This window comes from Scylla paramamosain, chromosome 2 (assembly GCF_035594125.1).
Source record: "Scylla paramamosain isolate STU-SP2022 chromosome 2, ASM3559412v1, whole genome shotgun sequence".
Lineage (NCBI taxonomy): Eukaryota > Metazoa > Arthropoda > Malacostraca > Decapoda > Portunidae > Scylla > Scylla paramamosain.
Window position 1 is genome coordinate 5,639,845 of NC_087152.1, and position 27,656 is coordinate 5,667,500.

At 39.7% G+C, this 27,656-nt stretch overlaps 1 protein-coding gene across 6 annotated transcripts in view; it reads left to right on the forward strand.

The window, feature by feature from the left end:
- Positions 1-386: 386 nt before the first annotated feature.
- The window catches only part of LOC135109056 (axin-1-like), a 61,466-nt gene continuing 34,196 nt past the window's right edge, over positions 387-27,656 (forward strand). For 2 of the 6 annotated variants that reach the window (XM_064020068.1, XM_064020111.1), the window contains exons 1-6: positions 5,373-5,770; positions 17,834-18,049; positions 25,193-25,403; positions 25,664-25,848; positions 26,797-27,188; positions 27,304-27,602. In XM_064020068.1, coding sequence (XP_063876138.1) covers positions 25,291-25,403; positions 25,664-25,848; positions 26,797-27,188; positions 27,304-27,602 — 989 coding nt within the window. In that variant the 5' untranslated portion in view covers positions 5,373-5,770; positions 17,834-18,049; positions 25,193-25,290. Of the gene's footprint in view, positions 589-5,372; positions 5,771-17,833; positions 18,050-20,125; positions 20,334-22,857; positions 22,924-25,192; positions 25,404-25,663; positions 25,849-26,796; positions 27,189-27,303; positions 27,603-27,656 lie in introns of those variants that run through there. The other 4 variants (XM_064020078.1, XM_064020102.1, XM_064020085.1 and 1 more) reach the window with 4 other exon arrangements.

The following is a 27,656-nucleotide window of genomic DNA, read 5'->3' on the forward strand; positions in this document are numbered from 1 at the left end:
ATAAGGACGATATCAACAATAATAAAAGGACACCGCAAAATATTATAGTTAGTGAGCCAAGAAAATTACAACAAAACTGATGGAAAGATGAGATTGGAAAGTTTATAGGTGGAACTAGGCAGAGACTGGAAATGTCGTAATGTTTAGAAAGCGTTAGGGAGGGTCTTTAATTGTTATGATTAAATACCCATTACCCCCTATCTATCTGTTTATTATTACATCCGCTTTACGTTTATCGCTGGTACGGTTATATTAAACTGGGTGGAAGGCGGGTTCTATGGCTTCAACACACTATCGTGCTGAGAATCTACATCACCCGTCTCTGCCCAACAGGCCGCCAGCAGGAGCCAGACTCAGCAGTGTGCGCCGTGTGGCTTGAGCGAGTCGGTTGAGTGGTGGAGCACGCGGGCTGTGGCCACGCCTCCTTCCAGCAAGGAAATTTATCAAGAAAATAGTGCTTGCAGTCTCTTTAGCATAAGTTAGACTGAGTTTATGATGTGCTTGTAAACGAAATGCATTAGTGATGTGAAAACATTAATTGATGTACTGTGATAATAGTGGTTACTGTTTGCGAGGCTTCAAGTGTTGGTGAGTATGCATGTCTTATTAGTTTGTTTGTTTTTTTAGTTAATTGGCTTGATCCCTAGTTGTTGAAATGTGTACATGAGAGAGAGAGAGAGAGAGAGAGAGAGAGAGAGAGAGAGAGAGAGAGAGAGAGAGAGAGAGAGAGTTATATTAACCTTTAAAGTGTTTGATGGAGACTAAATAACTGGGATATACTGATATTTAATTATAACTAATATGTCTTTATAACTTTAACCATTTCTCGTTGCATAATTACGGATATTTTTCGAACGCTGAATAGGATATTATGTACTAAGTGTACGTACAGTGTGTAGGTCAGGGGTGTAGACCTCTTAAGGCGATAGCCATTTTTGGATATGTTATTTTTTTTGTTATTAAGGAACTTTAAGTGAACCTTCATATGGGCATGTGAAACCTATGCCATGTATATGTTGATAACTGTTACAAGTTTTGGTTAGCATGTAATTATTGCAGTGAGATGGGAAGGGGTCGTGTCTTTGTGGTATACTGGTCGTCTGAAAGTGCTAGCCGGTCCTTGTCATCACCAGGGCCTGGCGGTACTAAGGCTACAACATTTCCACAGCAAATGTGCTTCTTAATGTGCGTTGCTGATAAGATTGTCCTGCCGGGCGAGGGTTGCCACAGAGCATAGTGCGGTCACCCACCTCCCTATCCTTGTGCCCCCTGCCCGTTGCCCGAGGCTCCGTGGTGGGGATAAGGAATGGGAAGCCTGTGGTTTTAAAAGGAGAGCTTTTTTTGATGATCTTTGGAAGGAAAACCAGAGCTTCTTATGATGTATGTGTGTGTGTGTGTGTGTGTGTGTGTGTGTGTGTGTGTGTGTTCTACATGCTGACAATGCCATCTTAATTGATTCATATTATGAGTGAACACAACAATTGGTTGCCACATTCATCGTGAGCTCGCGTTCAGACGTGATGTGGATGGGTGTGTGCGGATGGGTGGGTGTGGGTGGGTGGGTGTGGGTGTGTCCTTGCCGAACACGCCAGAGCTCTGTCCTGGTGCAAACGGGTGGTGGGTTGCGTCTCGCTGGCACCCAGGCACCCGGGGATACCCGATAGCCCTCATGTGTTCCGGCCTCCCTGGTGTACAGTGTGCATCCTTGATACTGCAACACGAGTGCACTGTTTGTGTGTGTGTGTGTGTGTGTGTGTGTGTGTGTGTGTGTGAGAGAGAGAGAGAGAGAGAGAGAGAGAGAGAGCAGATAACAACACGCGTAAGGAATAACGTCTGGGGCGTGCGCCATGCACTGTAGTGAAGTGTGTTGAGCTCCCAGTTGAACAGTGCCGCATGCGAGGTGAAATATACGTCGGGTGGTGGTCCTGGGTGGGTGCACACACACAAGGCAGGTGGTATACATGGGTGTACACACGGCCGGTTTGAGTCTCGGCCGCCGACACTTTGATGTGGCCGCCAGAGGTGTCAAATTTGGCGGGAAGTAAACTTGGCTGGGCGAGGTTGGTGGAGTGTTGGGTTGACAGGGGGCGACATTGGCGTTGCATGATACTGGTGTAGTCTGGTCTGGGGGCGTGGCAGGCGGCCGGGATGGGGGTATTGTTCACATTCGCTATCACTACCAGCTGTTACTTGCTAGGCATCCATGAGCTCCTCCGCCGGTAGGAATGTCGGCGGTGCTTTGATCCTGCCGCGCTAACCGTCCCTACCACCTCCACCACTGACACCACCGCCCTAACCGTCCCCCGCCGGCACCACCACTGACATCATCACCAGCTCCACTACCATTGCCGACATCACCTCTGCCTCCACTAGCACCACATCTATCACCACCACCACCTGCCTGCATATGATTGGCAGCAGTATGTAGCAGAGGTGTTCATCGGTGTCTGCCAGTCACTACTGCTACTACTACTACTACTACTACTACTGTTATTACTACTACTACTACTACTACTACCACTACTACTACTACTACTGCTACTGCTGCTGCTGCTGCTTCTGCTGCTCCTGCTACAGCAACAACAACAACAACAACTATTAGTACTACTGTTACTTCTACTACTACTACTACTACTACTACTACTACTACTACTACTACTACTACTACTACTGGTGCTGCTGTTGCTGCTCCTGCTGTTATTGTTGCTACTACTTCTGCTGCTGCTGCTGCTGCTGCTACTATTACTACTACTACTACTACAACAACTACTACTACTACTACTACTACTACTACTACTACTACTACTACTACTACTCCTTCTACTATTACCTATAGGCACTAACACCATTGCCTGCATTAAAATTAGTCCCAGTCACGGCATTATTAAGAGCCTATGCACGTCCACTTACTTGCACCACCTTCCCTAGTTATGTACTTTCACTAGCACCTCCACCGCCTCCACAGATACTGTTATTTAACACTGTCCCAATGCCACGACGAAAATAATTTAATTGTCATTCCCCTCACCATCCTTCACCACCTTACCTGCAAGCCTTCACCACCATCCCCTACCACTTACTATCACTGACACCATCTACACCACATCATCACTCGTTACCGTCACCAATGCTATCTTTGCATGGCCACACAATACTACTACAGTCAACCTCTATGATTTCCATTCAACATCTTACACTGTATAACAATCACTTCCAGCAATGCACAGTTGTTTAGTTAACGCATATAAAGTTACTTTAGCGTAGAACTACAGTTAGTTAATTACGTGCGCATTGACATCACGTAATAGTCATGTGTGTGTGTGTGTGTGTGTGTGTGTGTAAGGCGAGACATGAGAGAGGATTATTATCACATGTTAAGAGACGCAGACAAGGAGATAATACAAGAAATAACGTGTTCAAGATTGATAAGTAAAAAAAAAAGTTCTCAAACAGAGTAAATAGAGATTATTGAGGAGGAACAAGTAGAAAGAAAAATTCAGTTATCAGATGATCAGTGCAGAGACAATGGGAAGTTTAAGTGAAGGTTATACAAATTTATAGATAGAGATGACAGGTGAGCATAAATATGTGTTCAACAAGGACTGCCAAGTGTACGTCTATGGGCTTCTTGCAGCTTCCCATATGTCCTTATATTTGTATCTTCTTCTTCTTCTTCTTCTTCTTCTTCTTCTTCTTCTTCTTCTTCTTCTTCTCCTCCTCCTCCTCCTCTCCGCGCTTCATGACTTCGTTGTTGCGGTGCCATCACCATCAAATCAGTTAGTCAATCAGTCATTCATTCAGACAGTCACCCAGCTCCTCAGTTAATTAAAAGTTACGATGTATGCATCTTTCCATTTGTTTTCCCGAGTTCATTACATTTTCTGCTACATGTGCCACCCATTTTAATGACCACTGTACGAATTACTGGCCGTCTGTCTGTCTATCTACTTGTCTATCTGTTTGGCTGGCTGGTCTCACCACTGTTGTCAGCACCTCCCCACTTCTTACTGCTATTAGATTCTCGGTTATGTAAGGCCACGGATTTGAGGTGGGAGCTGACTTTAACTTTTAATGTAGCGTTGGAAGGTGTCTCTTGAATGGATATTAAATCATTATCATTATTGTCAAAGAATTGCCTACAAGTGTTCTTAGATGGATCGCAAGCTATTAACTTCAACGACCAGTGTTTTTTTTTTCTTCTCATAATTACTAGACTAGGTCATTCCGTCCTCTAAATCGCATTCCCTTTGCAGAATGTTCCAATATTTCTTATTTTTATTATGTTGTAATGAGAGAGAGAGAGAGAGAGAGAGAGAGAGAGAGAGAGAGAGAGAGAGAGAGAGAGAGAGAGAGAGAGAGAGAGAGAGAGAGGGGGGGGGGAAACAGAATTTAAAGCCACCGAAATTTTGGATAACGATGAAGCACCAGCAAAGTTTTAAGTGTCCTGTTCTCCCTTATCCACCTGACTGGCCTGACCTTAACATTATCACCATGTGTTGACGAAGTGTGACTTGTAACATCTTGCTTCTCCTCCCTTTGTATTTTCTGTATGAAAGTTCTTTGAAAGGAGTTACGTCAAGAGAGAAAGTTAAGAGAAAGAGTTAAGTTTGTGCTGCCTATGTCCTGCGCTCATATAATCAGATGTAGTTATAGATTCTATGGGAATGACTAAGTAAGAATTATAAAACAATAGGGATACAATAGTTTGCTTGCTTTACTTTTGTAAAGTGATATATAGAAAAAAAAAAAAAAAAAAAAAATATATATATATATATATATATATATATATATATATATATATATATATATATATATATATATATATATATATATATATATATATATATATATATATATATATATATATATATATATATATATATATATATATATATATATATATATATATATATATATATATATATATATATATATATATATATATATATATATATATATATATATATATATATATATATATATATATATATATATTTATTTATTTATTTATTTATTTATTTATTTATTTATTTATTTATTTATTTATTTACTTATTTATTTATTTATTTATAAATATATATATATCTTTCACTGGTGTATAACTCGTGTGTAGACCGATAGAACATTTAAGTTTGGCGGGTCGAGGCCTAGGCGGTGAGGCAGCCTGGCGGACGTACGGCGAACCACGGAATGCTCGCCGGGCACACACCTTCTGCACCAAAATACAAGCAAACATTTATATCTTTCCTCGAGGGAAACAGATAAAAATAACACCATAAAATAACGAAATGCCAATTTTTGTAATACACGAGGTATAAACCGGAGGAAAATCGCTAAAGAAGTCAGAGTTTAAAGAGGCGAAGTGCATTATGGGAAAGGTGTTTGGTCCCCGCAGTGGCGAGTGTGAGGTGGGAGGAGAGTGCGAGCGGCTCCTATTTACAACCATATTTCGTCCATCACACCGTCTCTAGGTTTCTGGCCTCAGTGTTAGCGTAGAGGTGGACCATGAGAGAAGTGGTGAGGGCGGTGAGGGAGTGAGGGAGGAGGACTGTGAAGCGGGCAGGCTAGGGCAGGCAGAGGAAGGCCAAGGAAGTTTGTTTACAGTAAGAGACTCAGCTGGTGAGGGAGGGCTTTACGCACACCGCTCCTCCCTCTGTGTTTCTCCTTTCTGCTGCAGTGTACAAGCCCATGTAGAGTGTGCTGGCCGCCCTTCCTCCAGGCTGCTGCAGTTCAGGACCCCAGCCACTACAGGCCGCCTCGCATGACACTCGTAAGTTGTCTGTCCAGCACGTACACACACACACACTCGCCCTGTCAGAGGCAAAGAGCGTGAGACTGACTGAGTTTAATACAATATAAAGATGTGAATGCGTTGCAGACTTGCCGTGTCATCTTTCCTATCCTAGTTAAGAATCACAGATGTGTCAGACTCATGAAGTAGGCTGGAGGGGGTTGTATTAGTCATTGTGGCAAGTTTGCATTATTTTACCATTGTTCATGAAGCAGAAGACTGCCTGGCTTGACTGTGTGTTTCTTTTAAGGTTTGGCAACAGTGTGCGTTTGATGACAGTGTTTGGTGGCTAATATTGATGTGTGCAGTGACTGTGCTGATCAGGTGTGTATACTTGTCTAGCTTGCTCAGGGAGAATTAGGCATGGGGAAATGTTTACCTTCATTGTATGAGAGCAAGGAAATATACATAGGTAGCGTGTAGAGTGGATTTACACTAATATCTCAGGTGCATGAGAAAATGCAAAGTATTGTGTATATTTATGAATTTCTAGGCCTCCACCTTAACTCGTATTGCTTCAACATCTGATCCGGTGATGCAGGTTGTTGCTTGTGTGGCATGGCTCAGCTTGGTTGGATCTCTTCTAATGTGAACAATTTTGTGGCTTATTTGGTCTTTGTTATAACTGGATTTGTAAAAGTTATCTTGCATTAGGTTTATTTGCTGCACATGATGCAGTATCCAGCTAATTGTGAAAAATTTGTGAAGAACATAGCACATATATAATATTGACAGGCTGGTGCATCAGCAGGGTGGGGCTTCCGTTGGGCACCTGGGTTGTCAGTCCCGGTACCGGGAAGCCCACCAGGTGAGAGAACCAGTGTCTGGATGAACCTGTATTCCGTTGCAAACTACATACATTTATTTTGCACTATTGTCAGCCAGTAGATTATGCAAAATGAGAAGGGTAAACCCAAAAAATGTGATATTGTCATTTCTGTAGAATATATAGGTAGTATATAATTGCAAATAATATGGCCATTAGATAGATAATAGTTATTTAAATATTTATTTTGTCAGAGGAATAGGTTTATTATTTAGGACAATTACACTGAAGACCATGAGAAGTCTAACTTTTCATTCCCCCTCTAGAAAATACTTGGTGAGCAATTAATAATCTCTAGTCACTTCAAGAACTTATGGGATGTGTAAGGTTAGATTAAGAAGGGCATTGAGGCAGATATGGCTGAAATTTTTTTGTTTTCTTAAAACTCACATTAGAGAAGGCTATGGGGTAGAGGGGAAACTATTATCAAGATCTGAGCATTTAAAATGCCTTTTAAAAGGCAGTTAAAAATCTGCATAGATTTAAATTCTCCTCACTATACCAGGCTCACTCACTTTCTTTGCATTCCACTCACAAGCTCCTTTTTCTCATTACATTAGGAAAATTTTGCTAAATAATGAAGAAATTCTTTAAGGTGAGCAAAAACACTATTTGGTAACTCACTGAATGAGAGAGAGCCCACCTGGCCTATGCCTGAGACAGAATGCCTCTGATTGTACTTGCGTCATTCCACTCCATATTTCTTCCTGCACCTTTTTTTTCTGTATGGGTCTTCACCATGTCTAAGATGAAAGGAAAAAAAAATGCTACACAGAGCCATGTTGGCTGCATGAGCTCCCTGGGAAAAGAGCAAAGATGAGGACAAGCCCAGATCTACAATATCAGGCAACCTTGCCTCCACTTCCACCTCTTCAACATCATCTCCACTACCTCCACCACTGGCCCTTTCTTCTGTTTGACATATTCCCCTGCCACCTTTGGATCCAGGCAGTGTGAAGGATCAGTTTCTCTTAATGAGACTCCTGGCAGTTGAGAAGCTGCTGCAAAAAGCTGTTTGTGAGGACTGTGGAGTAAATTTCCCTAGGTGTGAGAAACAGAATTCACTCGACAGTGAAGCTGGAATGTAGTGAAACAGAAGATAATACAAAGGAATTCACAAATAAGGGGCTCTAAGCTGCTCTTTTGAAGCAGTGATATTAATTAATTTCTTTGTGGCACTTGACAAAAATTTGTGTGCTGCACAGAGTCTCTGTGACTGATCATACCATTTCATATCACAAAGAGTTTTTTTTTGTGGGAATGGGGAAGATGTTTGATAATTTTGTGCATTTGCATAGAAAATTTTCAGTTATCTTCCTTAGAACTTTTCAAAATAAACATCATATATTTATTAATATGCAATAGTGCTGAGAACAGTTTAGTTGGTGTTGTTTCTGCTAAAACTGAACAGGATGAATTCTGTGTTAGAGAGTTTTGACAGAGTCTAGGAAATAAATCCTTATTAAAGCATCACTGACATGCACTACTGGCAATCTTTTGTTATGTAAGTCAAATAAAGTTTAAATATAATGACATTCATAGCAAAAGTTCCATTTTAATCAGAAATATTATGAAGCAGGCATTGCTGAATGAAACTTACTCACAAATAAGGGGCTCTAAGCTGCTCTTTTGAAGCAATATAGTGAGAGAGCAATTTGCATATGTAGCTCTCTATACATTTGGTATTGTTTTCATTAATGTTAGCCATAAGTACCCTATGTTGTATTTTCAAATCCAATATTTCATTTTTTTTTTTTTTTTTTTTTTTTTTTCAGAAAGGATTATTTTATAGGTACTATACTATATACTTAAAATTTTAAATAACATGTTACCATGTGATGGTGTACTTGAGTGTTGTCATTCTAACTTAAATGTTGGTAGATCTCACTACAGATCATCAACTTAACTGTGATACACTAGACCTGTATATCAATGAATTAGATTGTGGAAGAGTGGCTGAGGGAGTTATGAAATATGTGGCTTCTTATATACCTATACCATTGTGAAGCAGGTGATTGCATTATTTGAACAAGATACTTTCCTTAAGAACTTTTGTATTATAAAAATGTGTAGATTAGCATCAGTTGTAGGTTCAGGTTTTTTCACATTTAATGTGATTATTATTTTTTATTTATTTTTGCATTTCAAAATTAAGATGGACAAAATTATTTATTCATGCCTTGGAAAGTTTGTAAATCTATATTTGCCTTTGCTGTAGCAGAAAATATTAAATGTTTTTTGGTCTAAGACCCTGTTCACACTGCATTTTCCACCTTGTGTTCGAAAATGTTTCATGTGAATAGGGCCTAACTCTGTGACTACTTGTGACTGCTTGTCAGGAAGTGAGTTTCAGTAGTGAAGTATTTTCTGGGATAGATCATTTTTATTTCTTCTCCATAGGACTTGAATCCATTTGTAGAAATATCTTTAAAGATCTTTTATGTGACTGTGGTATAATTTGTGTCTTATACAGGTTAGCATTATTGGTTAATTTATTAGTTTTTAAGCACCATAACAGTTAAGTCAAAGATAATTATTCTTCATACTATGTATAGTTAATGCAGGAGTTAATTATAGCACAGTGTGGTAATGTATGACCGCATTGCTATATCTGTGGTATTCTGTTTTATTTATTTATTTTATTTATTTTTTTATCTTTTATTTTTTATTTTTTGTATGTAGGAAGGGCACAGCCAAAAGGCAACAAAATTTATAAGGAAAAAAAAAAACCGCATGTGTGCTAAGTCAAAAGCAGTCATCAAAAAATTGAAGGGTAAGTGTCTTGAAACCTCTCTCTTTAAAAGTTCAGGTCATAGGAAGAAAGAAATACAGAAGCAGGAAGTTCCAGAGTTTACCAGAGAAAGGGATGAATGATTGAGAATACTGGTTAACTTGCATTTGAGAGGTGGACAGAATATGGGTGAAAAAAGGAAAAAAAGTCAAGTGCAACAAGCCTGTAGGAGAAGGGGAGGCTTACAGTCAGCAAGATCAGAAGAGCAGCTAGCATGAAAATAGCAGTAGAAGATAGCAAGAGATGCAACATTGCATCAATGAGGGAGAGGCTGAAGACATTCTGTTAGGTGAGAGGGGTTGATGAGATGAAAAGCTTTTGATCCCACCCTGTCTAAAGGAGCAGTATGAGAGGAACCCCACAAGACATGTGAAGCATATTCTATATATAGATGGATAAGGCCTCTGTACAGGTTTGAGGGATTAGAATGGTCTCTGTTTTTAAGAACAGGCTAAATGTAAGCAAACTTCCAACAAGAAGGAAAGGTAGATGTTGACAGTTGGAAGTTTTTGACTAGGCAAGGTGCAAGCACAGAGGCACAGTTTTGAAGAACAATAGAAGGGATCCCATCAGGTTCATAAGCTCTCTAAGGGTTAAGGCCAGTGAGAACATAGAAAACATCACTGCGAAGGATCTTGATGGGTAGCGTGAAGTAGTCAGAGGGTGGAGGGGTGGGAGGAACAAACCCTAAATTATCCAAGGTGGAGTTTTTCACAGAGGTTTGAGCAGAGAGTTCAGCTTTAGAGAGAGATGAGATGGCAGTGGTGCCATCAGGTTGAAATAAAGGAATGAAAGATGAAGAAGCAAAGTTTTGAAGATGTTTTTGGGTGGGTGCCAGAAATTGCAAGAGGAGTTAGATCTTGAGGAAGATTTTGACACTTTCTATTAAGTTTTTTGGCTAGCTGGAGAACAGATTTGGCATGATTCCAGGCAGAAATATGAAGTGCATAAGATTCAGGTTGTGGAAGGCTCAAGTACCTTTTGTGGGCCACCTCTCTATCATGTTTAGCATGAGAACAGGCTGTGTTAAACCAAGGTTTGGAAGGTTTTGGTCAATAGAAAGAGTGAGGAATGTACATCTCCATGCCAGACACTATCACTGCTGTTATGTGCTCAGCATGCAGAGACAGGTCTTTGACATGGAAGAAATTGTCATTCCGAGGAAAATCAGAACAATATCTCCTCAGGTTTTCCCCATTTGGAGATGTCATGAGTTCTGGTTCATACTCTCAGCCGTCAGATGTCCCTAGAGTTGTTCTCCTTGTAGAAAATAAAATCTCTCAATTTATTAATATTTTCTATATACTTAAGGTCTTTATATTTTTCTCATTATTTTTCTCTATGTTTTGGATGCTATATACACTGTTCAGTATGATAACTGCAAGTCATTTCCTATGTTTACTTTAGCCATAAATGGATGTTTTCAACTTTCTTGAATCAGATTTATAGTTACCACAACATACCAACACAGCATCATCCCCCATTTTGTTATTGTTAATAGCCCTCACTGACTGCCTAAAAATATATAGAATCACTCATCTGGCAGCGTGGCAGGATTCTGCCCATGGATGCCACTGTTTCATAATGTATGCCATTATTTCAATAGTCACAGACTCTGACATGTGTTTTCTTTATGTTATTTGGCCTAAATATAGTGTGTTGGTGCATGTATTGTCTTTTTTGCTGTTTTAACGTGTGTAACAGGGCACTCTATGGGGATTTCTCATATTACCTTTTAAATGCTGTAGTTTTTACTCAGTAAAGGTATACTATTAGCGTTATTATTATCATATACTCCAGATAATGGAAACTTCATTGAAGTACAGCCTTAACTCATAAATGAGGGAAAATAAAAAAATTCATAACTGGTTACTCTTAACACTTTTTGTCCACATTCCTGAGAGACAACACTATGGACACCTGGTGGCTGAGACCATGAACTACAAGTCGTGATATCTCCAGTTAGCTGAGGGAAAACACCAGGGGCACCTCCACTTTGGGGGATCCTGAGGAGGGATTGGAGTTTGTCGTAGTCTGTTTTGAAATTTAGTGTTTTGCTTGTGAGGGTTCATGTGAAGTTGGTTGTATGACATTTTTTGAAAATATCTTAGATTGCTGTCAGAGTTTGTGCTACCTTCCTCAAACAGTGATGTTAAGATTGTTAAGTTAAAAGTATTATTATTTTATTTTATATACAGTAAAATCCCTCTTATCCGGCATCAACGAGACCGCCGACATGCCGGATACTTGAATAGAAATGAAATTATGTCCACAATCACCACCTTACACTCATGCATCTTACCATAACAAAGATCAACTGATCTGATCAGCTGCTTAAGTGTAAGCACAACATGCTTTCTCTTTTCTTCAACTTTAGGCATGATGAAGGCGTCAGGCGATAAACAGTGCACACGCGGGACTGAGTCACTGAGTAAACACAATGCAGTGGCCCACGGGTGGCGTGAAGCAGTGCGCTCTGGTGGCGAGGGGACAAAGTATGCCTTGCGCGGGAATTTTAATCGGTTTTATGGGTACACATTGATTTTTTATTGATTTTAAGGCTCGGGGAAAAATGTGCCGGATACTTGAAGCTGCCAGATACTCGAATGCCGGGTGAGAGGGATTTTACTGTATGTATATATATATATATATATATATATATATATATATATATATATATATATATATATATATATATATATATATATATATATATATATATATATATATATATATATATATATATATATATATATATATATATTTATTTATTTATTTATTTATTTATTTATTTATTTATTTGTTTGTTTTATTTTATTTATTTATTTTTTTTATTTACTTATTTATTTTTTACAGCTTAATTCAGGGGAAATATAAAGCATGGGCATTGTGATTTACATATTTTTGAAGTTACAAATAGACAAATTTTATTCATTATCTCAGTAAACAGTTGTAGAATTTGTATTTGCAAAAATATATTTAAAAAAGTGACAGTTTATACTTGATGGTGTAGGTTCTGTTTCCATTTGCCCTATTTGCTGCTAGCTAGTGTTCCTTGAGCCAACATTTTGTCTCCAATACTGAAATGTTTACACTGATGCACATTGTATGCAAACTGTGTGCTGCATACTGAAGTACTGTTCCTGCATGTTACTTGGCAGGCTTTTCATCAGTCTGATGTCACAAAAGGCTTTCTCTTATGAACAAGCATTTACTATCTTCTTTGACCAATATTAATAGGGTGTGTGGTGTGAAAGGTAAATTGTTTTCGAGAGTAATGGCAGATGTGCTGCCTCACAATGCTGTAGCACGCTAAAATAAAGATAATTTATTCTGTCAGCATCCCAGCAACAATAGCCCAGCATGTTAAAGTTGATGATTCTTGTTCACCTGTATGACCATTTACATGCATGGTTTTTATGTGTAGTGTGTGCAGGAATTACCTATAATGCATGCAATCTCATAATTTGTCATGCATAGGGCACCAGTTACTTTGAATTGTTCACATTTTACTTTACTGACAATACATTTACATCTGTATTATATATATGTATGTATGTATATATATATATATATATATATATATATATATATATATATATATATATATATATATATATATATATATATATATATATATATATATATATATATATATATATATATATATATATATATATATATATATATATTATATGCATGTTTGTGGTATGGAATGTTACATGTACGTTATGTATACTATTTTTCCGGATTTATGAAGTGCTAGGCATGTGATTTCTCTACAAGAATACTTCTTATTGGAAGTGTAAGTCTGTGGGGAAAAATATCCTAATTTACCTTTTTATTTATTTATTTATTTATTTATTTTTGCTCATTGATGGTTTTAACACCTAAAATCCAGGTGGCTTCTTGAAACATGTGAAATCAGTCTATTCTAACTTGAAATTGTAAGAAACTAGATACTTTTAAATGGAGAATTATACTAAATGCAACACACAGCTCATTCATTTTAAGACATCACTCGTGAAACTTAGTAAAAGCATGTAATCTCAGCTTAAATAAGTGTACAAGACAGCCACTGGATTCAGAGGGTTAAGTGTGTAATTATGAGCAAAGCAAAATTTGCTTTGGAGGTTGGTATTTCATTTTGAGCAGCCCGGGCTGGCCCGGCCTGACCATAACACTATTCAAACACTGATATCTCTGGAACTACATGGCTGATCTTAACAAAATTAGCACCATAAGATAGCACAACTCTGTCAATTTTATATGATATAACTTTCATCTCTTCCATTGAGTGAAGTCAATGGGTAACTTGCTAAAAGTAGAAGGGTAATGAAAATGGGATTTAAGAACTAAACCAGTTTTAATGAAACTTAAGAGGTGTCATGTTATGATTTTAATAAAATTCCTTATGTCAAGTGAAACTTTTTAACTAATTGAGCAAGCTCAAATTTTGTTGTCAATAAGAGTAATATAAGTTATAACCAAAAATCATGTCAAATTTGCAACACTTCTATGCAAGTGCAAAATACAGTATAAAACTTTTAATAAAGTGACCTTCAGTTCTCTGTAATTTCCACCAGTGTCCTTTTATCTCAGTGAGAGCAGAATATGTACCACTGAACAAAATGAAATTTTCTATCCAACGGTATATAGCACAATCATTAGGGTCTAGCAAAGTTTTGAGCTATAGTGATTTGAATATTAGGCATTTGCGTGATGTGCGTGGTACCTTGCTACCAACTGACAGCTTTGCTCATCAATTGGCTTTTTATGTGTTTTACTGGTATAACTTATTTGTAAATTCCTTTCATTGCTGTAATAACTATACTGTAATTCATTATTGTATACGAGTCACAATTTCTCATTGGTGGCTTACCTATTAACCAAAGCTTACTTTCTCATTATTAAAGACATCATTAAAGTGAAGTATATGTTAGTCACAAAATAAGAGATTGATAACCTGTCAACAACAGTGATAATCTTGATAAAAAAAGACATTATAATATGCTCCCCTTTTATAGCATCAGCCTATAATCCAAAAAAAACACGGGCATAGGATAATTTACATTCTCAGTGAAATGATGTTACAGTATTAATGGAACAATGATTACACAGCACTGTAATCTTGGTACAAAGACCATTGATAACTCAGGAAGTTTGTGGTAAATCCATCACAAACAGTTGTCCTAGGTAGTGATGTCACAAAGTTCAGTCTTGTGAATTTCATGTTTACCAATCAGGTAGAAATTAGTCTGGATTAATGAACTGCTATATGTTGAGATCTCTGCATAGACCAAGAAGCAGTGGTGTGATAGGTGGAAGGAGTTGCTAAATACTACTTTCCTTTTCAGTAACTATAAAGCTCCTTGAGGAAGACTTCTAGCCTATACATACATGTTAAACATGGTTGTGTCTTATGGTAAATTATTTGCAGATAGTAGCAAGGAAATAATGAATTTTACATATGAGTGTAATTGCAGATTTTGCAGTGATTGTTAGATTTCATTCAAGACCTGAGGGAGCATGGAATTAATGTAATCATTGAAGTAGGTAACAGAAAAGGGTAACAATACTAAAATGGACCACTCATTCATTTACACTTTTAACACTTTCATTCAACACTATGAAGTTCTGGAAGTGGTCAGAAACAGTATGGAATTCAGAGGAGCAAGGAAAAAACTTAATGCCAGTTTAATGGAGTAGTGTTTGGACATGTGCAAGATTAAAGAGGTGTGATGGTGTAGTGTTTGCTGTGTGATGAGTGAGAACCATGCAGTGGAGTCAAAGTCACAAGTAGAAGGAAAATATTCAAGGATTTAATCCATCTTCTGAAGATTATTCTTGCACATTAAAGACAGAAAAGTACAGTGCTTTATGATAATGACACTCAGAGCCTCTCTAAGATCACTGAAAAGAACTTGATGTAGTGGTTATGCAATAATATGAAGTTTAGAGGGAAAGCAAGGGAAGCAACATATATAATTACTGTACCTGATCAGGATGCCAGTAGGTAACGAAGGCTAATGCTTGTACATACTTTGAACTTGCCTCTCAAAGCAATGATGGTGATGATGTTCATTGCAGTCTCACATCTCTATTGGTACATGCTGGATATAGGTATTATAAGGGCTCTATTAGTTTTGACTCATTGCGAGTGAAAAATAGGGTATTCCTTGTATAAGATGTGGTGGACATTAGTCACTATTCTAACACCTTGTATATTTTATGAAGTTGCTGTTTTATTTTTTATTTTTTTTTACAATTTATGATAAGGCAAAGTATAGGTAGCCACTATGCATACTTTGTGTTTGTACTTGTATGTTTTGTGTGTATTTGTCCCATTGTAGTTAATACAGGATTCTTTATATTTACCTAATTAGGTATAGTATAAAAGGCCTGAGCTACACATGTGGTGTTGTCCAGTTTTTCTGTTATCACCATTTTAATCTACTCTAAGTATTTATTTTCATTAGGAAGCTGCACTTTTTTGGTTATTAAAGCATCTTCCCTTTTCCTTGAGTTCAGCCTCTCTTTAGTACCAGCAGAAAAAGTGCAAGTGGATGTGTCCATCTGTGTGTGGATATCTCTCCTATACTTCTTTGTAAGGGGCAGTAATGTTTTTGATGTATGACTACAATTGCTACATGCACAGAAACTCCATTTTTTACAATAATGCAGAAGTGGCATAGAAGCTGACATCATTGTGTATGTCATATTGTGTATTACGTTAAGAGGAAATAATTGAATTAGTCAAGCTGAAGTGTAATGTATATACATAATGTATGATGTAACATGACTTCCCACACTAATTTAAGAATAGACAGGCTTTGTATAGATGCTGGAGGTAAACTTGGGCCATTACTTGATTGATTAAGAATATAAATGTATCCATGCGTTGACACATGCTTGCTCTGAGTGTATCATTGTTATCAAAGTACATGGGCATTACTAAAAAACAGTACATCATCCACATGCTATATATTTGTCAGTTTATATACTTTTGCATCATCACCACCACCACTACCACCATCTGATGTAGAAAGCCAAGCTATAAAATACACAATTACTTTTATCGTTAGTGTGATGTAATGTTTTAGGAGCTTTGTAGCAGGTGAGGCTGGGGTAAATTCAGCCTCACAAAGACCCATATAGGTAGAAATGGAGTGGGAGATTACAAGGAAGGGAGGGATGGGGTGGGGAGGGGGCATCAGGGGCTCGTGGGCTGCCAGACTGTCATCCTCATCATAAAATTGACCTGAACATTTTCTCCCCCAGTGCATTTGAGGGATACTTCCTCCATTTTTTAATAGGCTCAGGGGGAGCTTCATTAAATTGCCCTCTTTTATGAAAGTATATTGATTGGATTTTTCTGGTGTCTGCCTACATTCTCTCTCTCTCTCTCTCTCTCTCTCTCTCTCTCTCTCTCTCTCTCTCTCTCTCTCTCTCTCTCTCTCTCTCTCTCTCTCTCTCTCTCTCTCTCTCTCTCTCTCTCTCTCTCTCTCTCTCTTTTCAAATATGTGTATACATATGCATAGACATCTATTTTCACCAGTTTCAATATACATTACTACCAAAGTGCTTATTTGTCTGTTTTCATAGCTGTGTGTGTAACTTTGTCCTTATTCCTGTATTCATTGGTCTCTAAATGCTTCATTATGAAAGGTGGGGGGGGGGGGGGGGGCAGCAATTTTTAAAGATGTAACACTGTAGAAGAAAGCACTGCAGTTTTGGGGGGAAGAGTAGGTTCCATTATGTCATAGTGAGACTAAAGTTTGAGGCCATAAGCACTACAGGAAATAACTTTTAAAAGACAGAAAGTGGATAAGGAGGTAGAGGAAGTTTGAGTTAGTTTATGGGGGTGAAATGTCCAAAAGAAACAGGATGTAAAAAGCAGCTGGAAGAGGAGGGTCAGTACAGAAATAGTTAAATATCCCAGCATTATCATTGTATTAAATGGTTGAGGTGGCACGACTGGTGCACCTGTGGGGTGAGTGTGGCGTTCGTGTGTGCATTATGTGTTGGTTGCCCGGGTAATGCAGCAGTTTGTGTTGGGCTTTTAGAGGCATAATAGTCGTGTCGAGTGGAAGCCATGGTGAAAGGCAGAGTCTGAATGGGGCTACATCCCCTCCCTATATCCCCACCCTCTGACCCCATAGTGGAAGGGGGAGGTTATGGGCGGCTCCATGTGGGGAAGGGGGAGCTAAAGGGGCCCTCGTCTATGCTCGCTTCACAATACTGAACGTTAAGGTATCAGGGGAGCGCGTGGGGGCGACGCTACCAGAGTTGAGGGTTAGCACCTCACCAACCATTTATATCTTGTGTTTTCTGTAATTCTTCAGAGTATGGCTGTTATGACACATGAGTCCATCAACTCTTTTGTATCCCTCAGGTTTATAGCGTGTTTTCTTTCTGTTTTCAGATGTAACTGTGGTGTTGTGAAGGACAAGGGCAACAACAGCAGCTGCAGGACAGACTCGTGTGTCCGATTAGCGCGTGCGTGAGGCTGCTGCGAGGGGAGAGGATAAGCAGCTCCCGGCACCACCCAGGCGCTGGGACAATGGACATAGCGGGACACTGGGCTGCCCTGTGCCTTGACCATCTTGGGATTTGTTAACTAGACACTCAACAGAACCTTGTGAGTATCATCAGTCATGCCTTCCTCTCTCATTTCCCTCGTCTTCTACCAAACTCTCATCTCGTAATTTATCAGTTCCCTTCTTTTTCTCATCCACCCTTTTCCCTCCATCCATCCTCTCTTTGCCACTCCCCCTACCCTAGGCCATTTTCAAGTCCTGCCTCCCGTTCCTCACTCCGTTTGTGTACACACCCCATTTGGTTTCCCCCACTCTCTTGTCCCCACTCTCTTCTCAAGCCCCTCTCCTTACCAACAACTTCATTTTAAGATTGCTCTCTATCCCTCGTGTTCCCTCCCTCGCTCTGCCTCGCCCTCCCCTCATAGAAACTCCAGCAGCTTGGTGTTGGCTCGCACAAAGCTGTCAGCATTGATTTATCAGTTTTTTTATTTCAGAATTGGCGGGTACATTTTACATAAGAACGAATTTATTCCACTACTTCTACTTCATGTTTATATTTTATTTGATTTTGTTATTTATTGTTTATTAATGAATGAATGAATGAATGAATGGACTTATTTATTTTATATTTTGTTTTACTTGTTGTTAGTGTGTGTGTGTGTGTGTGTGTGTGTGTGTGTGTGTGTGCAGGCGAGCGCGTGCACGCGTGCATACATCCAAGAACATAAAGGAAGAGGAAGAGGGAAAGAATATAAGAAAGAACAGGAAGGAAAGAAGGAAGAGCAAGAAAAAAAAAAATTAATTAACCAGTGGGAGGAAAGGTGAAGTAGGTAGGTAACTTGGTAGGCAGGCAGTCAGGTAAAGAAGGAGAGGGGGAGGGGAAGAGGAGAGGGCAGGGCAAGGACAGGTAGGCAGACAGACTTGGAGGGAAGAAGGGCAAAATATGAAGCCATTGTTATGACTTAATAATGGGCAGGGAGTGGTAGTCTTTTAGTAATGCTCACAAATTTTGGGTCTTTTATCCCATAGCTTTATTTAGGAAGATTAGTCAAACAAAGACTGTTGATGATCCTTTGTTGGATTGAGGGAGTGGGCAGAGGGCAGTTCTGAGGCAGATACAGGTGCATCATGTATAAGTGCACACAACAATGGCTTTTACACTCATAGTAAGTGAAGTTTATTAAGGCAGCAACAAGACAAGTGTTTACTCTGTGGTTGGTATTCATGTCTTGGGGGATGTCAGGAGGGCAGGTGAGAAGGAGGAGGAGGAGGAGGAAGAGTGTGATGTGTGAGGACCTGTTGCTGGTGTTATGCTGCTTGGAGTAGATTAACATCTGCCGCGCCAGAAGAGTTTTCAGTTTTCACTTATATTTATTCTCTCTCTCTCTCTCTCTCTCTCTCTCTCTCTCTCTCTCTCTCTCTCTCTCTCTCTCTCTCTCTCTCTCTCTCTCTCTCTCTCTCTCTCTCTCTCTCTCTCTCTCTCTCTCTCTCTCTCTCTCTCTGTGTGTGTGTGTGTGTGTGTGTGTGTATGTGTGCACACGCATGCACGCACGCACGCTCCTTCACTGCATCACTTATGTTTTGGCCTGAGAGCAGAGAAGAGGACAAGTCTCCTCCTGGGAAACTTTGGGATGAATGAGATGTTATTAAGGTATTATAAGGGGTCGGGTCTGACGTTCACTCTCACTCTCGTTCTCCGCCATCCTGTGAACAATTGGACCATAACTTGCCCTTCCAGTTTCCTCCAGCAGCAAAAATGCCATATTGTATGGAGCTCTACTGATTTTTTATTTAAGGCTGTATTGGGATGCTTAATCGTTATAAACCATAGCCATTGTCATCTCCAGTGCACACAGGCACATTGATAGTGAGGCAGCCAATGACTGAGATGGGCCATCTTGGAACTTCTTCCTCTTATAAATGATGCCGAGTAGTTGGCAATCCTGGGATCGATATGCCATATGTCCGGTGACGCGCTGCTGTGAGGAGGATGGGGGAGAGGCGCGCTCTGACCACCACTGATACCGTCCGCATCGATCTGGGGTTTACATGCGCACTTAGAGTTGGGGGGGGTCGGAAGGAGGGGCAAGGGAAAAGCGTTTGTTGTTGTTAGGAGGAGGGGATGGGGGGTGGGGAGCGAGGCTGCTGCTCCCCTTGGCTGGGCGTCCACAGTGCTGGGGTGACGCACACGAGTGACGCACAGGAGGTGTCCCCAGACCGGGCGCGATCACAGCCTTGTGGGAAGGAGGTAAACAAGAAGAATTGGGAAGAGACAGCCAGACAGTGGCCACCAGGTTGACCCCACCACCCTTCCAGCTCCTCTGCCTCTACATTGTTATTGTGTAGGCCCAGCCAGGCCTGACCACCACAGCTGCTCTATAATGGGTAAGAGGATGGGTTAAGCATTGTTCCGCCCTTTCTGCTCAAACTGCCTTCCGCCTCGCCCAGTTGCCCATCGATCGTCGGTCCATAGCGGAATGGCGGAGATTGCCTCGTGCGGCCGATTTCCCACACCAACCCCCTCTCCAGAAGAATTAATAAGAACGCAGAGAAAAATAAGCCTTTGTGGGGCAACTTGTTGAAGCGATTTTGAATCGTCACATGTTTCGAACACTGGAAGCGCACAGTGGTTGTGCGGAGGGTGTTGCCCACGCAGGGAGTGGCAGCATGGGGGGCGATAAGGGGTGAGGGGGGGGATGGCCATGGTGCTGGGCTCTGCGTCGTAGCTTCTTGGGTGTGGAAGGGGCTGGGCTCGCTTATCTGCACCTCCTTGCATCAAGGCACCATCTACTGTCATGGTATTTGTTTAGGACTTGTCACTTCAGAACATTATGCAAGTAGATTCATGGTTGAAGTTCTGGCACTTGACACTTGAAAATATCATGCAAACATATTTGTAGTTGAAGTTTTGACACTTGAGACATGAAAGTATTATGCAAACAGGTTTATGGGATGAAGTGCTGTGAGTTTGGTTCTGACTTCATCAGTCTCTATTCTTAAATCAAAATAACTTTGCAATAAATAATAGTTTTGCAATTTTGACAATGGGAAGTAAATTTTATTTATATGTAAACACGAGCACTTGGATTATGGCTAAGTACATAGGTATACATTAATTTATTTTAGTTTACTGAATTTTATCTAATTATCTGTTTATATCAGAGTATGTATGCTTGTCATATTTACAGTTAAGTAGCCTGGAAAATAAGAAGATAAGAAAAACATGAACACAACATCTGTCACTTGATTTGACTGATTTTTGTCTGTAGTGTTGAGTAAAATAAATTATTGTTCAACATGCTGATTTCATACTTGTTTCTGATATAAGTGACTGCTAAGGATTAGTGGTGATATGAGAGAATAGTCTCTGATGTATGTGTTGGATTAGAGGAGTTTGTGTTTCAGGTCACTTTGGATATGATTTTGGTAGAGGCAGGCAAATAATTGGAATAGTCATTGTTTATCAGATTTGACTTATGCAAATGGTAGATATCTGGTTGTCATGAGTCAAGACAAATCTGGAGCTCATGAGAAGGTGTGTTGAGTAAAGGAATAGGAAGGAAGAAGTTATTACTATACATGTGAGTTTTCAGGTTTCTATGAATGGAAGGCTAGGAGACAGTGGTGTTTGAGTGGAGTTTTTCACTGTGTATGTTGAAGATAAAGAGGGAGGAGGATTAGTGTAGGGGAGAGTAAGGTCAGGATATGATTTTGAAACTGATAGAGGAATTAACATGCAAAGTAGAATGGCAGATGATTTTTAAAATTGTAGCAAGTGGTAAAAAAAAAAAAAAAATAGAAAGTGGCTAAATTATGTAGTGGTTAGAATGCTCAGGATGTGGTCAACAGATTGTAGGTTCAACTCTTCAGCTGAATGAAGCCATTTTGGGCCTACTTTCTCTCACTTACAGTAGTAACCTACATTTATTGAGCCAAGAACAGATATGGGTTATAAAGCCAAGGATTTGTGTTGTTGCAACTTGGCACTCCCACCAAGATGCCTTGTGTCAGTATGATGCATTATAACTGTAGTCTCCTTACTATTGGATGAAGATTTTGTTCAGGAGTGAGCTGACTATGAAGGCCTATGAAAATCTTTGATAGTTGAAGAAATATTTCATTTGGAAACTGCTAGTAGTGTTGATATAAAAGTTGAAATATGGTAGTTTATTTGCATTAAAGTTGCCTTTTTCTAAATGGTTTATGTTCTGCTAGATGGAAATGTGCTTACTTTTATGCTATTTATTGTGGTTTTGATGGATAGTTTTAATTTTTGGGTAAGCTTGATACTGTATTGACATTTCTCCACTTGAAACCTCCTTTTCCAGCTGTGAGAGGGCAGAGTTGATTGGATTTCTCTCTCTCTCTCTCTCTCTCTCTCTCTCTCTCTCTCTCTCTCTCTCTCTCTCTCTCTCTCTCTCTCTCTCTCTCTCTCTCTCTCTCTCTCTCTCTCTCTCTCTCTCTCTCTCTCTCTCTCTCTCTCTCTCTCTCTCTCTCTCCACTTAAAGGCTTCAAGTAAAGGACTGGCAGAGATGTCAGGATGTTAAGGTTGTCACTTGGATATTTTGCATTGATGATATACATTTTTACTAAGCAGCAATAAGTCTTGGCAGATTTTGGTACTGTACTGGAGGAATGGTATTGTCTTGTTTTGAAGCATGTTTTGACCATATCCCAAAAATTGAATTGATATCCTCCAAATCATTATTTGGCTTTGCCTGCAATATAAATACAATACAATAATTTAGGAAGCATGATTTTGGGTTACTATAGAAATATTTATGGAAGAATGACATTTTGGTACTTTGTCATCATTTATATGAAAATGAAAGAATGAGATATTTTCTTGTGCTATATTTTTTCACTGAAAAGTGTAAGACTTACTTAGATGTGTTACATTTTTAATGAAAAATATTTTGGTTGCTTTCCTCCCTTATAGAGTTCCTGGATCTCGCAGATTCTCAGAGAAATTGAGGTACTTCACAGGAATGAGGTGGACATATTGTACCACATTACTGAACCACCTTTGGAATGTTGAAATTATCACAGCATGCATCTCCTTAATTCTGTTTTATGGCAGTTGTAGAATGATTGTAAGGGCAACAATAGTGTTTCTGAACTTTATTTTGTTCATTAGGATTATGATTTCTGTAGTATGAGTGTGAAAGGTTATGTGCAGTAATAGTGGTACATAAATGATCGTTTCAATCAGTGTTTATACAGGAAATCTTGTAAAACATTGCTGCATTTGCTAACAAATGGATTCTCGTCAACAATCTCATGTCTTTATATCTCCCCACCTATCACAAAACATATTCCTTACCTTATTTGACACTTTACCACACAAGAGCATCAACTGCATACACTGTTCCTAAAAAAAATAAATAAATAAAAATAATACACAAAACACTTGTCTGATAGATTCACACTTCATGTCCTTCATTTCATAGACTCCATACTTTGCACAGCATTTCTATTCACAGCCTCAAACACTCACACACACACACACACACACACACACCACACACACACACACACACACACACACACACACACACACACACACACACACACACACACACACACACACACACACACACACACACACCATTTCAATTAACCTACTCCACTTAATATTATAATGTCTCCACCCACCACCAGTTGTGTTCTTACTTAACAAATCTTACCTACAGTCATGTTGATTGACTTGTGTAGTGTGTGCATGTCCTTTGATGCCACCAGACACCAAACTCATTCCTTCAGACATCACTTGTATCTTTACTTTCCTACTATACAAAACCTAAATGTACTGCAAGAGGGAAGGAGGAACTCAAGAGATATTAAGAGATGAATATGCATATCAGGGAATAAAAATTATTAATGTAATGTGATAAGGAAATACTTGAGTGTCAAACTGGAGGTGCTTCAAAAGAATTATGAGAACGAGCACTCATAATCCTCAAAATGATGTATAGTAGTGATGGTTCCTGTGTGGATCTCCATGCCAGATATTGCCAAATATTGCTGAGCTGGTTGTGCCTAGTTTGGAAAGATGTGGGTGCAAGAAGTGGAATTAATGTGATGAGAGAGGGGAAGAGAATATTGATAAATGAGAGGGAGGAATTTAGAGATGAGAATTAATAAAGGATGAGTGAATTCATCGATGGTAGATTATGTGTAGTTGATGTCTGATATTTTTTAGGCTTTTTGTCATTTTGGTGGACATGAAAAATAAAACCAAGATACTACTGTGGATAGTTAGAGTGAAATCAGGTTGTGGGGAGGAGTCAGTTTTTCATTAAGAGAAATAGAAGATGGTAGTGAAAAGAAAAATTTGACACATTGGAAAAATGCATTTGCCTTAAGAGAAAAACAAAACAGGAACACAGATTATTCCGAAATAATCTGTATTGATTAGATCTATATTGGTACGTATGTGTAATGGTCAGAAAGGGTTCCTCTACTTGAAAGACTGCTGTTTTGTCTTTAGGTGATAATCTTAACAAATAACTCATATCACTGGTGATAATCCTCAACATGAAGGTTGGGTCATCCAGGGCATATTGATGGAAATTCTCCCAGACTTTGACTCAGTGCTGCTGCCCCGGTGATCAGCAACATGGACAGTGGTGTGGTGCATGTTTGAGTAGGGTGTATGGATTGCATGATCTTCCCTAAATGACATGTTGATGATGTCAGTTATTTTCTTCAGTGATGATTCACAGTTATGATTTTTTCTTTGCTTTTTCTCTCTCTCTCTCTCTCTCTCTCTCTCTCCTCTCTCTCTCTCTCTCTCTCTCTCATCTCTCTCTCTCTCTCCTCTCTCTCTCCTCTCTCTCTCTCTCTCTCTCTCTCTCTCTCTCTCTCTCTCTCTCTCTCTCTCTCTCTCTCTCTCTCTCTGCTGAAACTATTAGAACCTACGATTGCACCATGTAATAGTATAGATAAATGAGGATGAAGGGAGGAGATGTGTAGAAAAATGGATGATTTATTATTGATAGCAAAGTGTAAAAAGGTTCAGGGATGTGGAATGAGATTATGATATCTAGAAACCCAATAGCAAACAAGTAGTTGGAAAATTCTGACAAGTAGTATGAACTGTATCAGTGTGAAGGAGTGATGTTTGATCATGTGTAATATACTTCTAAGTGTGTGTGTGTGTGTGTGTGTGTGTGTGTTTGAATGCTTGTAGAGTTGGGATGGTGTGTTCCAGGAGTTCATATTTCCATGTGTACATTTTATAGGTGTGAGGCGTCGGGATGGTGTGTTGGGGGAGTGAAACGAGAGAGTGCAGCAGCAGCAGCAGCGGCAGCAGCAGCTCCAGCACCAAGGTGTTGGCCAGATGAGCAGCAGCACGGCCGAGCCTCCCCCAGGTACTCACCCTGGGGGGCAGGCCGGGGACTCCAGTGCCGGCCTCCAGTCCCCGGTTCCGCCCCTGAACCCCACTAATGCCAGGTGTGCCTCAACTATTGGCGGTTTGTATTGAGGAATATTCCTCACACTCACTAATAATTCATACTTGAAATGATGCCTGAGAGGTCCCTTATCAGTATCAGTATCAAAAATAATTGATAGATATAAATACAGAAGCTGTCTTGTCTGATCATTAAGATGATTTTTGTTGGTCATGCTATGTGAAATTCTTGTTTGTGCAGTGGTACTTGTAGTGGAGGTTTTCACACCCACAAGTGCATCAAAAGTGTATCACCTTTCAGCAGAGAGGATGAAGGAGGTGCTGGAGGGGTTGAGAGGAGCTGGCCGGCTGATCCTCGGCCACCTGTGCCAGGTGGGGAGGATGTCCCTGGCCCAGATCCTCAGCCTCCTTATGGAGACTGGGGTAAGGAGTCCCCCCTTGCCATCCTGCCATATCCCTCCCATCATCTCTATGCTCATTTTCAAGGTAATGGTGTTAAATGTTGTTGTCTTATCTTAAAACTTGAAAGCATTTTGACATAATTAATCATCATATTTAGTAGCTTATTAGATGTATTCCAATTTAGGCAGGGCTTTCCTTTACTAAAGGTCTTGTTTTTTGCTTGCCATCCATGGATCTCCCCAAATATACATGAGGCATATATATATAATTTTAAAGTTTCAAATATATTAACCCTTATAAAATCACATTTTTTTCCCCTTTATAGCTCTTTAGACTATACATATATACTGTATGACAAAACCCACTTGCTGCTCCTGCTTTGAGAGACATGGTAAACAGGCATGTTACAAAGATAACTATGATGGAGTAATCATTATTGAGAGTTTTTAAACGTGTTTGAGTAAGTATAATTCATAAAATATGAGAGACTTAATATTAATCTTCAGAGCAGACAAAATGTGGCAGTTACTACATTGTTTACTTGTATTAAAGGTGAGTTTGCTCTGAAAAAAAAATAATAATAAATTGGAGCAGCACAGGACTTTGCATTCAGTAGACAACCAAGCATTTTTTTTTTTTTTTTTTTTTTTTTTTTTTTTTTTTTGTGTGTGTGTGTGTGTGTGTGATCAGATGCTGTTTTTCCCACAAATTAGTGATATATGATCAATACCAATAGCAGTACAAAATAAGTAAGGTAGGTATCTGTATCTTGTCACTAGCCCAAATCATTACCTTGTGCCAATGAAAGTCTTATATTATTTTTTTTTTCATTTGTTTTATTTTTATTTATTATTTTTAAAGGTGCATCTAATGAGCCATGAAATACAGAAATGCAATATTATATTGAGAGTGAAATTTTTATGATGCAGATTTGCTTCAAATTGTGTAGGCATTTTGTGTGTGTGTGTGTGTGTGTGTGTGTGTGTGTGTGTGTGTGTGTGTGTTTGACTTACCTAGCCTGTGGCATTACAGGTGAAGGGGGTGGGGATGGCCCTGCAGCTGGCCCAGGCTCTGCTGAGGCTGGGTCACCTGTCTGTGGAGGGGGTGAGGGCAGCTCCACACCTCCAGTGGTGCGGTGGTCCCAGTCGTTGCAGCACCTACTTGAAGACCCTCAGGGTGTCCAGCTCTTCCAGGACTATCTCAGGGAAGAGTGTGGTACCTGTGAGGCAGTCCTCTTCTGGTTTGCCTGCAATGGTTTGCGCCGCACTGACCACCAGGATCCTTGGCAGCTAGTGCCCATAATATGGAAAAAGTTCATCCGAAACTATGCTGTGAGGGTTACTGAGAAGACGTACAAGACCATCAACGACCGCATCAATGCTCGCAGCATTGACCGCAATATCTTTGATGATGCTCAAAGGGAGGTAGGTAGTTTCTGATTACGATGGAAAGTTTACTTACAATTGATTATGGGAAAGCCATCTATGGGCATTATATCCAAATAGCTCTTACTAGGAGTCCATGTTTTCATGCATTCAGGTGGAAGAGGAGATAGAACGAAGTACCTATCCCAGCTTCCTGAAGAGCGAGACCTACCTCACCTACCTCGGGATGGTGACCCAGCAGGGTGGGGGACCAGGGGCCGAATCCCCTCATAGTCCCTCCCCCAGTAGCCCTGGTGGAGTCAGCACAGGAGTAATGCTACCCACTCTGCATGAAGACTATGAGTATGAGGGTGGGGCAGGAGCCACCCAACTACGACTCACCCAGGAGGCCCTTGCTGCCACTGTCAAGCGTCGGGCTGCACCAGAGAGAAGAAAACCTGAGGCTTATGCTGGGTAAGTTGTCCGTACATGGGTGTATATTTTCTAAGGGATGGTTGCAGAGATTTC